Source organism: Pristiophorus japonicus, chromosome 19 (genome assembly GCF_044704955.1).
Source record: "Pristiophorus japonicus isolate sPriJap1 chromosome 19, sPriJap1.hap1, whole genome shotgun sequence".
NCBI lineage: Eukaryota > Metazoa > Chordata > Chondrichthyes > Pristiophoridae > Pristiophorus > Pristiophorus japonicus.
In genome coordinates this window covers 89,062,172-89,077,253 of record NC_091995.1, presented here as the reverse complement: position 1 = coordinate 89,077,253, position 15,082 = coordinate 89,062,172, and the positions used below count along the sequence as shown (strand labels likewise).

At 48.6% G+C, this 15,082-nt stretch overlaps 1 protein-coding gene across 2 annotated transcripts in view; it reads right to left on the bottom strand.

Annotated features, from left to right (window-relative positions):
• Window positions 1-5,123: 5,123 nt before the first annotated feature.
• Window positions 5,124-15,082, bottom strand: part of mybpc2a (myosin binding protein Ca) — a 108,833-nt gene continuing 98,874 nt past the window's right edge. For both annotated transcript variants that reach the window (XM_070861775.1, XM_070861776.1), the window contains exons 28-32: window positions 14,477-14,636; window positions 13,258-13,394; window positions 8,799-8,985; window positions 6,642-6,680; window positions 5,124-5,324 (exon numbers count right to left, since the gene is read on the bottom strand). In XM_070861775.1, coding sequence (XP_070717876.1) covers window positions 6,670-6,680; window positions 8,799-8,985; window positions 13,258-13,394; window positions 14,477-14,636 — 495 coding nt within the window. In that variant the 3' untranslated portion in view covers window positions 5,124-5,324; window positions 6,642-6,669. The remainder of the gene's footprint in view (window positions 5,325-6,641; window positions 6,681-8,798; window positions 8,986-13,257; window positions 13,395-14,476; window positions 14,637-15,082) is intronic.

Below are 15,082 nucleotides of genomic sequence, written 5' to 3'. Positions count from 1 at the left end.
TCACTGCCCAGCAGATCAAACCCTGGACAAGCCAGGACCCCTTATTATCTCTAGTCAAAAGCTGTGTGCTTCACGGGAGCTGGTCCAGTGTCCCAGTGGAAATGCAGGAAGAGATAAAGCCATTCCAGCGGCGCAAAGATGAAATGTCTATACAAGCAGACTGCCTTCTGTGGGGCAATCGAGTAGTGGGCCCCAAGAAGGGCAGAGACACCTTCATCAATGACCTCCACAGTACCCACCCAGGCATCGTAATGATGAAAGTGATAGCCAGATCCCACATGTGGACTTCCTGCGTTCACAGATGTAATACATGCTCGCAGTTGAGCAATGTACCCAGGGAGGCGCCGCTAAGTTTATGGTCTTGGCCCTCCAAACCATGGTCTAGGGTACATGTCGACTATGCAGGCCTGTTCTTGGGTAAAATGTTCCTTGTAGTAGACGCGTACTCCAACTGGATTAAATGTGAGATAATGTCGGCTAGCACGTCCGCTGCCACTACTGAAAGCCTGCGGGCCATGTTTGCCACACACGGCCTACCCGATGTCCTGGTGAGCGACAACGGGCCATGTTTTACCAGTGCTGAGTTCAAAGAATTCATGACCCGTAACAGGATCAAACATGTCACATCTGCCCCGTTTAAACCAACGTCCAATGGTCAGGCAGAGAGGGCAGTGCAAACCATCAAGCAAGGCTTGAAGAGGGTAACTGAAGGCTCACTGCAGACTCGCCTATCCCGAGTCCTGCTTAGCTACCGCACGAGACCCCACTCACTCACTGGGATCCCACCTGCTGAACTGCTCATGAAAAGAGCAATTAAGACAAGGCTCTCGTTGGTTCACCCTGATCTACATGAACAGGTAGAGAGCAGGCGGCTTCAACAAAGTGCATACCATGATAGCGCAAATGTGTCATGCGAGATTGAAATCAATGATCCTGTATTTGTATTAAATTATAGACAAGGTCCCAAGTGGTTTCCCGGCACTGTCGTGGCCAAAGAGGGGAGCAGGGTGTTTCAGGTCAAACTTTCAAATGGACTCATTCACCGGAAACACTTGAACCAAATCAAACTCAGATTCACGGACTACCCTGAGCAACCCACCTTGGACTCTACCTTTTTTGATCCCCAACATACACACCCACTGGCAACCGGCACCACGGTTGTCTACGAAGCAAAACCCATCACCCACAGCAGCCCAGCAGGGCCCAACACACCAGGCAGCCCAGCAAGGCCAACTGCACAGCAGCCCAGCAGGGCCCAACAAATGATTCAACAACACCAGCTTTCACACCGATACGATCAACCAGGGCAAGAAGGGCCCCAGATCGACTCACATTGTAAATAGTTACACTATTGACTTGGGGGAGGGGGGGGCGGTGGTGTGTGGGGGGGGGGGGGGGGGGGGGAATGTTATATTTGCAAACTTGTATTTACTCTGTACAGCCACCAGAGGGCTTATCCCCTGGAGTCCCAAGGGATCCCATAATCCCTTGGGAGCACAGGTATTTAAGGAGGCTTCACAGGTTGGAGAGGCACTCTGGTGACTTGCAATAAAACTACAGTCACACTTTACTTTGAGCTCACAGTGTTCAGTCTGACTCTTTCTCCATACACAATGATCACATTGCTGTTTGTGGGAGCTTGCTGTGCACAAATTGGCTGCCGCGTTTCCTACTATAGTGACGACACTTCAATAGTATTTGAATGGCTGTAAAGCGCTTTGGGACGTCCTGGGGTTGTGAAAAGCGCTATAGAAATGCAAGTCTTTCTTTGATTTAGCAGCAAGTCCAGGGAACTGTAGTCACAAACTTACCGACACACCACTCGCCATCCTGCACGTGACATCTTTGATGCCATCGCAACCATGTCATCTGTTTTGCCGTACATCATTCTAACCCACCGACTCGCCTGCACTCGATGACATGAACCGAAACGTAAACATCAAACATAAGAACATAAGAAATAGGAGCAGGAGTAGGCCATACGGCCCCTCGAGCCTGCTCCGTAATTCAGTACGATCATGGCTGATCCGATCATGGACTCAGCTCCACTTCCCTTCCCGCTCCCCATAACCCCATCTTCCCTTATCGGTTAAGAAACCGTCTATCTCTGTTTTAAATTTATTCAATGTCCCAGCTTCCACAGCTCTCTGAGGCAGCGAATTCCACAGATTTACAACCCTCTGAGAGAAGAAATTTCTCCTCATCTGTTTTAAATGGGCGGCCCCTTATTCTAAGATTATGCCCTCTAGTTCTAGTCTCCCCTATCAGCGGAAACATCCTCTCTGCATCCACCTTATCAAGCTCCCTTCATAATCTTATACATTTCAATAAGATCACCTCTCATTCTTCTGAATTCCAATGAGTAGAGGCCCAACCTACTCAACCTTTTCTCATAAGTCCCCTCATCTCCAGAATCAACCGAGTGAACCTTCTCTGAACTGTCTCCAATGGAAGTATATCCTTTCGTAAATATGGAAACCAAAACTGCACGCAGTATTCCAGATGTGGCCCTGTATAACTAGCAAGACTTCCCTGCTTTTATACTCCATCCCCTTTGCAATAAAGACCAAGATTCCATTGGCCTTCCTGATCACTTGCTGTACCTGCATGCTAACCTATTGTTCATTTATCATCTCCCTCAAGTCCACTTCCTGCAAAGTAAGCTGAGTTCCTGCTTTCCGTTTAGCTATTCACCACTTTCCTCTCTGCTCACAATGAAGACCTGTCATCACCAAGAGGCTTCCATTATTCCAAAATTCTCCCAATTTTCTCTCGCTGCGGAAGGTGCCAACTCTCACTGCGGTGTGGCTGCACCGTCACTGGCTCACCATCGCCTCCCTGCCGAAGTAGCAGTGATTGTCAACAAGCTATTCGACTAAGGAGAGCATCACAGCTGAGCCCAATCCAGTCATCACTCAGCGTCCGACAGGCGACACCAGAAACCAGGCAGGGGTAGCCGGTTTTTCCTTCCCTAGTGAAGGGGCACGGAAGCTCATTTTCGCCCCAAAATTGAGACCAGCTAATTCAGTAGGGTTTTTATTCCTCTGTACTGTTTCTCTGGTCTAATGATGAGACGTTAAACCGAGGCCCTGTCTGCTCATTCAGGTGGACATAAGAGATCCCATGGCACTATTTCTGAGAAGAGCAAGGGAGTTAACCTGATGTCCTGGCTAATATTTATCCCTCAATCAACATAATTAAAAAAAACAGATTATCGGGTCATTATCACATTGCTGTTTGTGGGAGCTTGCTGTGCGCAAATTAGCTGCCGTGTTTCTCACATTACAACAGTGACTACACTTCAAAAGTACTTAATTGGCTGCAAAGTGCTTTGGGGTGTTCGTGAAAGGCGCTATATAAATGCAAGTATTTCTCTCTTAAAATGGAGTGCTTCTTGACATGGGTGATGCCACACTTTTAACTCCAGGTGGATTCCCTGCTCAGGCCTGAGTTAAAATGACAGTCGCGTCTCAATGATGTCATTGGGCCGCAACATGCACATGTAAAGAAGGACCCTGTTGGCTCTGGGCGGGTGTCCTTGCTGCCTGCTCAGGAGAGCGGGTTAAAATTGCAGATGTTGTGATTGTGGTGGCTTTTGGACAGGTAAGAGCCCAGGAGGCGGTTTTAACTGCGCACCCGCCAGGTTTCTGCGGAGCGAGTAGGGTTAAAATCGGCCAGATTTCAAACTCAAAAGGATATTTTCAAAGGAAACCTCCTCAAAGCCATTTTCATTCCTGATGGGACAGGATCTGAACAGGAAGTTCCTGTCCAGGTATCAGTAGTGTAATATATCCACCTGTGAGCATGCTCAGAGGTTTGTGGTGCTGTTGCATTGTGAGTGGCTTAGCCAGTCAGGTGATGTTCACGAGACTCAATAAAACTCCAGCCAGTTGGGTTTAGAAACATAGAAAATAGGTGCAAGAGTAGACCATTTGGCCCTTTGAGCCTGCACCACCATTCAGTAAGATCATGGCTGATCATTTTTGCAACTTCAGTACCCCATTCCTGCTTTCTCTCCATACCCCTTGATCCCTTTAGCCATAAGGGCCACATCTAATTCCCTTTTGAATTATCCAACGAACTGGCCTCAACAACTTTCTGTGGTAGAGAATTCCACAGGTTCACAATTCTCTGAGTGAAGAAGTTTCTCCTTATCTCGGTCCTAAATGGCTTACCCCTTACTCTTAGACTGTGACCCCTGGTTCTGGACTTCCCCAACATCGGGAACCACGATGAGGTATGCAGTTGTGAGCCCGGTGGATGAACTGGTAGTGTGATTGTTAAACCTTTGTTAAGAAGCCAACTAGTTCTTAATAGCAACGTGTTGATACGAATGCTTAAGCAGATGTAATCGATGAATGCCTGGGTTTACCTGCCACCAGGGGGAGCGTCCGGCGGAGGTCATTGGGCTACAGACACACACGTGCAGCCCTTGTATATAAAGAAAGCCTCCATGTTTAATCCTCTCTTTGAGAGCTAATAAAGTAGAATCAGGTCGCACCTGATTGAGTTCACGGTACTAAGCATATTGAGTTATTGCATACACAACAGCAAAGAACCCATGAAGCAAATACATTACAAATGGGTTCAACCAAAAAAGAAACTGAAGACACGCACAGCAGTCCCATCCTTACCATGTTGGTGATGTTATTCCACGATCACAAGACCTGTGTGAGCCCAAGAAGGAGTTATGTCATTGGGAGAAGGGCATTTGCGTGATGATATACTCAGTAACAGCTTCATTTTGCAGTACAATCGACCACAATCAGTAAAAAAAAAATAATTCATGGTTTTAGCAGAAGATGCCTCATTACAATCTAAAGGAATGAGGTCGAACGTTTATAAGATTTGATGGGAGATATTCTCTCAGGTCTCCGCACCCATCCCCCTCCCCGCCCCCCCCCCCCCCCCCATCCACCCACCCACCCAACACTCTCGCAGTTAATGTGGCTCGGGATGGAGCCTTGAGAAACGTGCACTTGGAAGCAGACGGGGCTAAAGGTTCCAGCCAATCCCTGCAACAACCACAACTTGGCAGATGTAAGTGAGCCTCCATAGCCCCGGGATGCATGCCAAGCCGGCGCACATATTTTCCTGAACAAAAGAAATGTCCAACAAAGACACTGTGTATAACCTTTTTATTTTCACTAAAAATATATACGGGTGACATTCATCGGAAGAACAGAGTAATGCTTCAAATATTAATACAGTCAAAAGTCGCTGTATCCATCTTGGGGGCGGAAAAGGTTGGCGTCGCTCCCATCATCCTTTGCTGCCTGAAGAAAACGGCTGCCATGCATTCTGGGAAACTGAGCTGAAGCTGCCTGCGGGTCACAGGGTGAAAGGTCAGATCCAGAAGCACCAACATGTCAAAAAAAAATGTAAATATATTTTATAATTGAAGTTAGAGAATCTAATGTTACCGGGAGCACATCTAATTTTGTTGCATTCTGTATGTCAGGATACATAAAAGTATCAGGCTTGGATAGAATGCAACCAGCTACTCCAGTACTTGTACCGTCCGGAGCATGTGTAACAGGAGCTCACTGTCCCAGTACTGTCAGTATGTCATATTATAAAAAGGATGATACCAGAAAGGTGAGGGTATACATATCGGGAAAGGATGTACAGGCTGAGTCCCTTTTCTCTTGAAAAAGGCTGAGGGGTGGCCTAATAGAGGTCTTTCAAATTATGAAACGTTTTATAGAATGGATACAGAGAGAGTGTTTCCACTTGTGGGGAAGAACAAAACTAGAGGCCATCAATATAAGATAGTCACCAAGAATCCAGAAGAAACCTCTTTACCTGGAGAGTGGTGAGAATGTGGAACTCGCTGCCACAGGGAGCGGTTGAGGCGAATTGTATCGATGCATTTAAGGGGAGGCTGGACAAGCATATGGGGGAGAAGGGAATAGAGGGTTATGCTGATAGATTTAGATGAGGAATGACGGGAGGAGGCTCGAGTGGAGCATAAACTCCGTCATGGACTGGTTGGGCCGAATGGTCTGTTTCTGTGCTGTATATCCTATGTCTTTGTCAGGAAGGTATGTAACAGGACTCACTATCCCAGTACTGGCCCACTCAGGAACATGTGTTTAAGAGGACTGACTATCTCAGTGCTGCCGGGGGCAGGAGTCAGTCTAGAACAGTTCGGAGTGGTGGCTGAGTCAAAAGCATATCGAGAAACAGGACCGGCTTTTCCAAGGATGGCCTATCCTGCCGCTCTCCAAGCACCGATCCAGCCATGGAAGGTTCACATTGTTAAGTAAACTGACTGGAATGTTATGGTACAAGGAATGCAGTGCTTATCTTGCGCTCTGAAATCAGAGCAAGCAGATCTGAGGCGAGCGTACCAAGGGGCTGTCATGAAAAAGACACAAATGGGATACGAGAGGTTTTATAATAACTGTTGTATGTAGCCAGCATCGATCAACTCAAGCTGAAAAGACTCTCAGCTTTCTGAATGACCAGGTGTGGCGGGCCTGCTGGTGACATCCGATCAATATTTTTAATACTACAGTGAAGGCTTGTCATCCCCTTTTTAATAAAAAATAAATAAAATTCAGTCGGATCATAAATTCTGATGACGACGTGTACAGGAAGGTCATTGTCAGAGAACGGAACAAAGAAGTTTCTCTTACTGTGCTGTTGCGTTTCACCGGGAGCGCTTTACTGAGGAACTGTAACAGAAAGAGAAAGAGAAAATCATAAATATAGCAAAATAAGTTCATGTCTTTTGTTGTGTATACCATGCGAGTTATGTATAATGATTATTTTATTATGATTACTTCTTCATTAAGGAGGGAGAAATGTAATAGAGCCCCCCCTAGCGGACTACTGCCCCACCTAGTGGACCACTGAGGTACTGCAACTGCCAATCTAAATACAGGCAACTCTTGATTATCCGCACACGGATGCAACGGGAAACGGTTGTAATGGCATTTAAAATTCCGTGTGTGCTCTGCTGCAGCCGCTGGCTCTCGCGGCCGCAACTGACGATGGAGTCCTTTCGGCCCGGGAAGGCATCGGGCCGGTGCGTTCGGAGTCCTGTCAGCCTGGGAAGGCATCGGGCCGATGACGTCGGAGTCCTTTCGGCCGGGGGAGGCAGCGCGCTCCGTAACCCCGGAGCTGGACAATCTCCTCCTCGAGGCCACCTGCATGCATGCTGGTAATGTCCACACTTAACTGCCTTGTTACTGTTTGGAGCTGATTGCAGAGAGTTTATTCATTGAAGTTTTAACTTTATAATGTCAACTCGCTCTAACGGAGAAATCGTTTATCCGGCATAGCCCAATCCCCGAGGGACCCGGATAATCGAGAGTTGCCTGTACAATAAAAGTCACATGATGTATTGGAGCCATCTTGTAAAATGTGTGTGTTAGTGATGTCTTAAAGAATGTATCACAACTGTAATGTTCCTCTGTCCTGTCTTGACCATGTTGACTCTTCTCCGTGTTGACTCTGCCAGGCCACCCTACCTTACCTCGCCCATTCTTCATGTGTGCGCCAGGCTAGCGTTTATCAGCCTGTTGTCCCATCCTGTGACTCCCTCGCCAGCCCGCTCCTTACATGGCTCATGGAACGGCCCCTGATTTACCCGCTCTCCTTTCAAGAAAAGGCCATTCAGGGCTGAGATGAGGAGAACTGTCATCACTCAGAGGGTGGTGAATCTTTGGAATTCTCTACCCCAGAGAGCTGTGGATGCTCAGTCATTGAGTATATTCAAAACAGAAGTCGCTACATTTTTAGAAACTGAGGGATATGGGGATAGTGCGGGAAGGTGGAGTTGAGGTAGAAGATCAGCCATGATCTTGTTGAATGGCAGAGCAAGCTCGAGGGGCCAAATGGCCGACTCCACCTCCTATTTCTTATGTTCTTATGAATGCTTGTTTGGCACCCCATCCACCACCTTCAACATTCACTCCCTCCACCACCGGAGCCCCCTGGCTGCAGTGTGCACCATCTACAAGATGCACTGCAGCAACTCGCCAAGGCTTCTTCGGCAGCACCTCCCAAACCCACGACCTCTACCGCCTAGAGGGACAAGGGCAGCAGGCGCATGGGAACACCACCACCTCCACGTTCCCTCCAAGTCCCACACCATGCTGAACTGGAAATATATCGGCCGTTCCGTCATCGTCGCTAGGTCAAAATCCTGGAATTCCCTCCCCAACAGCACTGTGGGAGCACCTTCACCACACGGACTGCAGCGGTTCAAGAAGGCGGCTCACCACCACCTTCTCAAGGGGCAATTAGGGATGGGCAGCAGCGACGCCCACATCCCGTGAATATATATTTTTTTAAATGCCCGTATCCCACGCCAAATCCCTCTGTTCTTCCAGAGCCCCGAGCATACTTCCATTCAGAGTATATGTGCACTGGGCATTGCAATCACCTGTTCATAGAACGGTTACAGCACAGGAGGAGGCCATTCAGCCCGCCGAGCCCGTGCCGGCTCTCTGCAAGAGCACCTCACCCAGTCCCACTCCCCCGCCCTTTCCCCGTAGCCCTGCAAAATTATTTTCTTTCAGGTACGTATCCAGCTCCCTTTTGGCAGTCACGATTGAGTCTACCTCCACCTCCCTCTCAGGCAGCACATTCCAGATCACGACCACTAGCTGCGCAAAAATGGTTTTGCCCCGTGGTTCTTCTGCCAATCACCTTAAATCTGTGCCCTCTGGCCCTCGACCCTTCCGCCAACGGGAACTGTTCCTATCTACTCTGCCCACACCCCCTCCACTCTCCGTGCCATTGGCAGAGCTGATACAGAACAGAAACCGAAACAAATACGCCCGTACCTCTCACTTCCAGCTTGCATTCCACCTCATCCTCACCCAGGTTGTTAATAGCCTTGCAAGTGTACTTCCCACCATCGAAGGTGCTGGGCTTGCGGATCTGCAGTGTCAGGACACCTTGGTTGTGATGCATCAGGAATTTAGGATCATCAATGATCGCCACTTTGTTCTTCATCCAGACAATCTTGGGCTGCAATTGGGAAAATAGATTGGGATCACTTGCGCTTGGACTGAGCGACACAGCGAGCTACAATCGAGTCGGGTAACAAAGGGAAGGGCCAGAAATAAAGTAGGCACATTTATCTAGTGCCCGATCACGACCTCGGGTCGTCCCTCCCACAGCCCATCGGGTACCTGTGAGGTGTGGAGCATAGAAAAATCCCACAAGCTCATTGGAATTCAGAAGAATGAGAGGTGATCTTATCAAAACGTATAAGATTATGGACTTGACAAGGTGGATGCAGAGAGGATGTTTCCACTGATGGGGGAGACTAGAACTAGAGGGCATGATCTTAGAATAAGGAGCCGCCCATTTAAAACTGAAATGAGGAGGAATATCTTCTCTTAGAGGGTTGTAAATCTGTGGAATTTGCTGCCACAGAGAGCTGTGGAAGCTGGGACATTGAATAAATTTAAGACAGAGATAGACAGTTTCTTAACCGATAAGGGAAGAAGGGGTTATGGGGAGCAGGCAGGGCAGTGGACCCGAGTCCATGATCGGATCAACCATGATCATATTAAATGGCAGAGCAGGCTTGAGGGGCCGAAAGGCCGACTCCTGCTCCTATTTCTTATGTAAACAGCAATCAGATAAATGACCAGATAATGGGGTGGGAAAACAACTTTGGCGGAATCAACTTTACTGACAGATATACCACACGGCCGATACTGAGTGCGACTGAAATCAGTGGAACCAACTATCAGAATATAACAATAGAAGCCCAACGGTTATGATCCTGGACTGGCAGCTCAGAGAGGTTGCGAGTTCAAATCCCATTGCGGAAAAAACTGTGGGCGGGGGGGGGGGAGGGGGGCGGTAATTTTCAACTGCATTGCTCCAGGAACTAAGCCGGTGGTGGAGCGGATCACCCGCCTGATTTTCCTTCCACTGACAGCGGGTAATCCGATCCAAGTGGTCACCTTACAACCCGCCAAGGCTTCTTCGGCAGCACCGCCCAAACTCGCCACCTCTCCCACCTAGAAGGACAAGGGCAGCAGGTGCATGGGAACACCACCGCCTCCACGTTCCCCTCCAAGTCACACACCATCCTGACGCGGAAACATATCGGCCGTCCCTTCATCGTCGCTGGGTCACAATCCTGGAACTCCCTCCCTAACAGCACTGTGGGAGCACCTTCACCACACGGACTGCAGCGGTTCAAGAAGGCGGCTCACCACCACCTTCTCAAGGGGCAATTAGGGATGGGCAATAAATGCCGGCCTTGCCAGCGACGCCCACATCCCAGGAACAAATTTTTTTTAAAGTTAGCAGAGTTGAAAATGAGAAAATAACCGTGAAAGCGGACAGATTTTTGTAAAAATAAACACCAACTCCTTCATTAATGTCCTTGAGGGAAGGAATCTGGCCCTACTTGGTTGACTTTACATTTTTTTAATTTACTTGTTCACAGGATGTGGGCGTCGTTGGCAAGGCCGGCGTTTATTGCCCATCCCCAATTACCCTTGAGCGTCTCGCTGGACCATTTCAGAGGAGCAGTTAAGAGTCAACCACATTGCTGTAAGGTCGGCAGATTTCCTTCCCTAAAGGACATTAGTGAACCAAATGGGCTTTTACGACAATCCGATCGTTTCATGGTCACCATTACTGAGACTAGCTTTTTATTGCAGATTTATTTAATTAACAATTGAAATTCCCCAGCTGCCGTGGTGGGATCATTAGTCCAGGTCTCTGGATTACTAGTCCAGTAACCGCACCACTATGCTACCCTACCCTTTAGTGCTCTCTGATGTGGCCTGACAAGCCGCTCAAGTTGGATCACAACTGCTTCATGGAGCACTCAATGTGGCCTCCCCAACACTGCCTACATCCCAAGACCAGATACAAATGGACCCTTCACCTGCAGCATGGACCATGTAAGTAAACACCTCAAGTTGTTGGAGATATATCACCAACGATGTCTCCGCAAGATCCTGCAAGTCCCCTGGGAGGACAGGCATACCAACATCATTGTCCTCGCCCAAGGCTAACATCCCCAGTATTGGAGCACTGACCACATAGTTCACATGCCAGACACGAGACTCCCTAAGCAAATTTTTTTTTTTTTTTTTAATTCGTTGCCAATCTTTCCAATTCTTTGTCAAATCACAAACACCAGAGGTCACCTTGCACACATCAAGGATCACTCTGCGCCAATGCTCTTAGCCAAAAGGCCTAGAGCCACTGCACCGTTCCTGGAAGTACTGCAATACTAGGTTCGTGCCATGGAGGTGGATGGGTCAGGCCCCCCAAACACCTCCGTGGAGGTGGATGGGTCAAGCCACCCCACCCACCTCCTATTTCCAAAAAGCATAGGAGAATCACCTTCCTGATCCAGGGAGAACCACGTTGGGGTCATGGTTACTCCCCTGTCAGGTCAGTTACGCATGATCTTAGCCAAAAGGCGAGAGACTCCCTAAGCAAATGCTTTAGGCGGAGCTCCTTCACGGCAAACAAACCAAAGGTGGGCAGCGGAAACATTACATTACAGGGGCACCCTCAAAGCCTCCCTGGTAAAGTGCGACATCACCACTGACACCTGGGAGACCCTGGCCGCAGACTGCCCGAGGTGGAGAAAGTGCATCCGGGAGGGCGTTGAGCTCTTCGAGTCTCAACGCTGCGAGCGTGAAGAGATCAGGTGCAGGCAGCGGAAGGAGCGCGCGGTAAATCAGTCCCACCCACCCCTTCCCCCGACGAATGTCTATCCCACCTGTGACAGGGTCTGTGGCTCTCGTATTGGACTGTTCAGCCACCAAAGAACTCACTTCAGGAGTGGAAGCAAGTCTTCCTCGATTCCGAGGGACTGCCTATGATGATGATGATGATTTGATTTGGTCCTTTGGAATTCTATATGAATGAGACGACACTCCTCCATTGGAACGCTTATATATTAGCAGCGAATGGGAAGTGATTTGTTCCTGTAATGAATTTGCTTCACGGGTTCTTTGCTTAAGAATTCATAGCAACACATTGCTGTGAAGAACTAGATGGTTTATTAGCAATGGTTTATCATCATCCTCATAGACGGTCCCTCGAAACGAGGATGACTTGCTTCGACACCAAAAAAAGGATGAGTTCACATGTGTTTCAGTGAAGGACCCGAACTACATGTTGAAGGGTGGAAGATGCCTGTGCGTGGATTTTTTAATGTGGGGTGGCCGTTGCACACCAGCCACCACCTGGGCTTGACAGAGCTAGGTCTTGGTCCAGTGGCAAGGGTTACCCAAGACGACTGGAGACCAGCTCTGCTGCACAGACCTAGTGTGGTTTAACAATCACACTACACATTACCAGTTCATCCACTAGGCTCACAACTGCATGCCCCATCATGGATGACTTAGACGCAACCGGCAGGGGTTTTATTGAGTCTTGTGAACATCACGTGACTGGCTAAGCAACAGCTCTACAAACCCATGAGCATGCTCACAGGGGCATACATTACAGTTCCAGGCAAATGGCATGCTGGCCTTCATAGCAAGAGGATTTAAGTATAGGAGCATGGAGGTCTTACTGCAGTTGTACAGACCCTTGGTGAAGCCACACCTTGAACACTGTGTTCCGTTTTGGTCTCTTAATCTGAGGAAGGACATTCTTGCTATTGAGGGAGTGCAGCGAAGGTTCACTAGACTGATTCCCGGGATGGCAGGACTGACATATGAAGAAAGACTGGATCGACTAGGCTTATATTCACTGGAATTTAGAAGAATGAGAGGGGATCTCATAGAAACATATAAAATTCTGACAGGACTAGACAGGTTAGATGCAGGAAGAATGTTCCCGATGTTGGGGAAGTCCAGAACCAGGGCTCACAGTCTAAGGATAAGGGGTAAGCCATTTAGGACCGAGATGAGGAGAAACTTCTTCATTCAGAGAATTGTGAACCTGTGGAATTCTCTACCACAGAAAGTTGTTGAGGTCAGTTCGTTATATATATTGAAAAGGGAGTTAGGTGTGACCCTTACGGCTAATGGGATCAAGGGATATGGAGAGAAAGCAGGAATGGAGTCCTGAAGTTGCATGATCAGCCATGATCATATTGAATGGTGGTGCAGGCTCGAAGGGCCGAATGGCCTGCTTCTGCAGCTATTTTCTATGTTTCTAGTTATATACTAGGAATTTATGAGAAGCGGTTTGGTCCATTCGACTCTGAACAATGAGAGTGAATAGGAAAGTGTGTGCTCCTTTGGAATATTACAGCTGAACCAGTAACAGGGTTAGAACCAATGTCTTAATCAAGATACTTACTTTAGGACTGCCTCGTACAGAACAACTCAGCTTTGTTGTGTAACCTGCTATCACAGAACGATTCAACAGAGGCTGTGTGAACTTTGGTGCTCGGCTAAAGTCGTACTCGTTGTATGGTGGTGGCACGTAGATTTTGCCTGTGTAAGGAGAAAGGGAAGAATTAAGACTTGGCTTTTTTTTCTCTCAACATTGTTTAGTATTTTTCTCCGCTTGCCACGTTTCACCTCACACCAAAGGCCGAAGAAAAAAAAATGGCGGGTGCGAGGCGCTCTCCGACTCTCCTTTAACTCCCGCCCCGCGAGCGGATGTCGGCTCGGTTTGCGAGCCGCAGGGCGCTGGCCAATTTCCGCCGCGGGGCGCTAAGGGGTCGCCATGCACGGTGATGACATCATCACCGGTCGTGCAGCAGCCCGGGACACGCTACCGGTGCGGCGCTCCCGTGTCAGCGCCTCCGCTAACTCCCGTACAATTTAGGGGAAGCCTATACCACCCCCCCCCCCCGCCTCCTCCACCAGGCATAAAAAGATTCGCGCCCCGTAAGCGCCCCCCCTCCCCGAAGGTGTCAATGGGAGGCACAAAACAGGGCAATTTCAGCCCCCTTTAGTTTAACTTTGTGCCTAACCAGCGCTGTACTTGATCTGGGAATGCTTTATGGGACAACGTTACGGGAGCAAGGAACCAACTTGCATGTCCACAAGCTCAGGACTTCACAGATATTAAGTACAGTGACTGTTGTTGTGTCGGCAAACAGGGCAGCCAATTGGCCGGCAGTAAGATCCTACAGGCAGTAATGAGACCAGTTCATCTATTTTGGTGGTGTTGGTTCGGGGATAAACGAGTGCCAGGATAAATGAGCCATGGGATCGTCTGCAGCCACCGAAACAGGCAGCTAAGGCCTCGATTTAACGTCTCACCTGAGAAATGGCACATCTGACAGTGAAGCACTCCTTCGGTACTGCACTGAAGTAGCCACCTAGATTACGTGCTCACGTGGGGCTTGAACCCATAACCTTCTGTCTCAGAGCCAAAAGTGCCGTCCCCTTGAGCCAAGCTGACACACTAGTCTACAGTGGACTGTGTTGGGTTAGTCAATGCCAACACTGGGTGGAAAAAGCATTGTTGAGGCAAATTTCAGAGGCACCGTCCCACACCAGGCCACGGACATACCTGGCTGCTCCTACAGCAACCTGATGAGAGAGAAGGCAATCCTGTCACTTACTGTCCTTCTGGATGACGGCCGTATTCTTTGATGCTCTTGGGCTGTCGCTCAGGCCACAGATGTTCTCGCTGAAGACACGGAAGTAATACTCGTTGCCCATGATGAGGTCGGAGATGGTGCAGTGGGTGTGACGGTTATGCTCGTAGACCGTGAACCATTCCTGAAACCAAAGGGTGAAGATCTTTTCACTATTTTGCCAGAAGGGACAGACCCATCTGAGAAGGAGCTGCAGGGAATCATGTTCTGACCATTCCTACCCTCATCCAATGTCGGTGCATAGAATCAAAGAGTAGTACAGCACAAAAGGAGGCCGTTCGGCCCATCGAATCCGCATCGGAGAGCAATCCAGTTCGTCCCACTCCCCCACGCTCTCCCCAGATCCCTGCAGCTTTTTCTCCTTCAAGTATTTATCCAATTAACTTTTGAAGGCTACTATTGAATCTGTATCCACCACAATATCAGGCAGCGCATCTCAAAATCCTAACCACTTGTTGTGTAAAAAAGTTTTCCTTCATGTCACCTCTGGTTCATTTGCCAATCGCCTTAAATCTGAGCCCTTTCGTTATCAACACGTCGGCCATTGGAAACAATTGCTTTTTATTTACT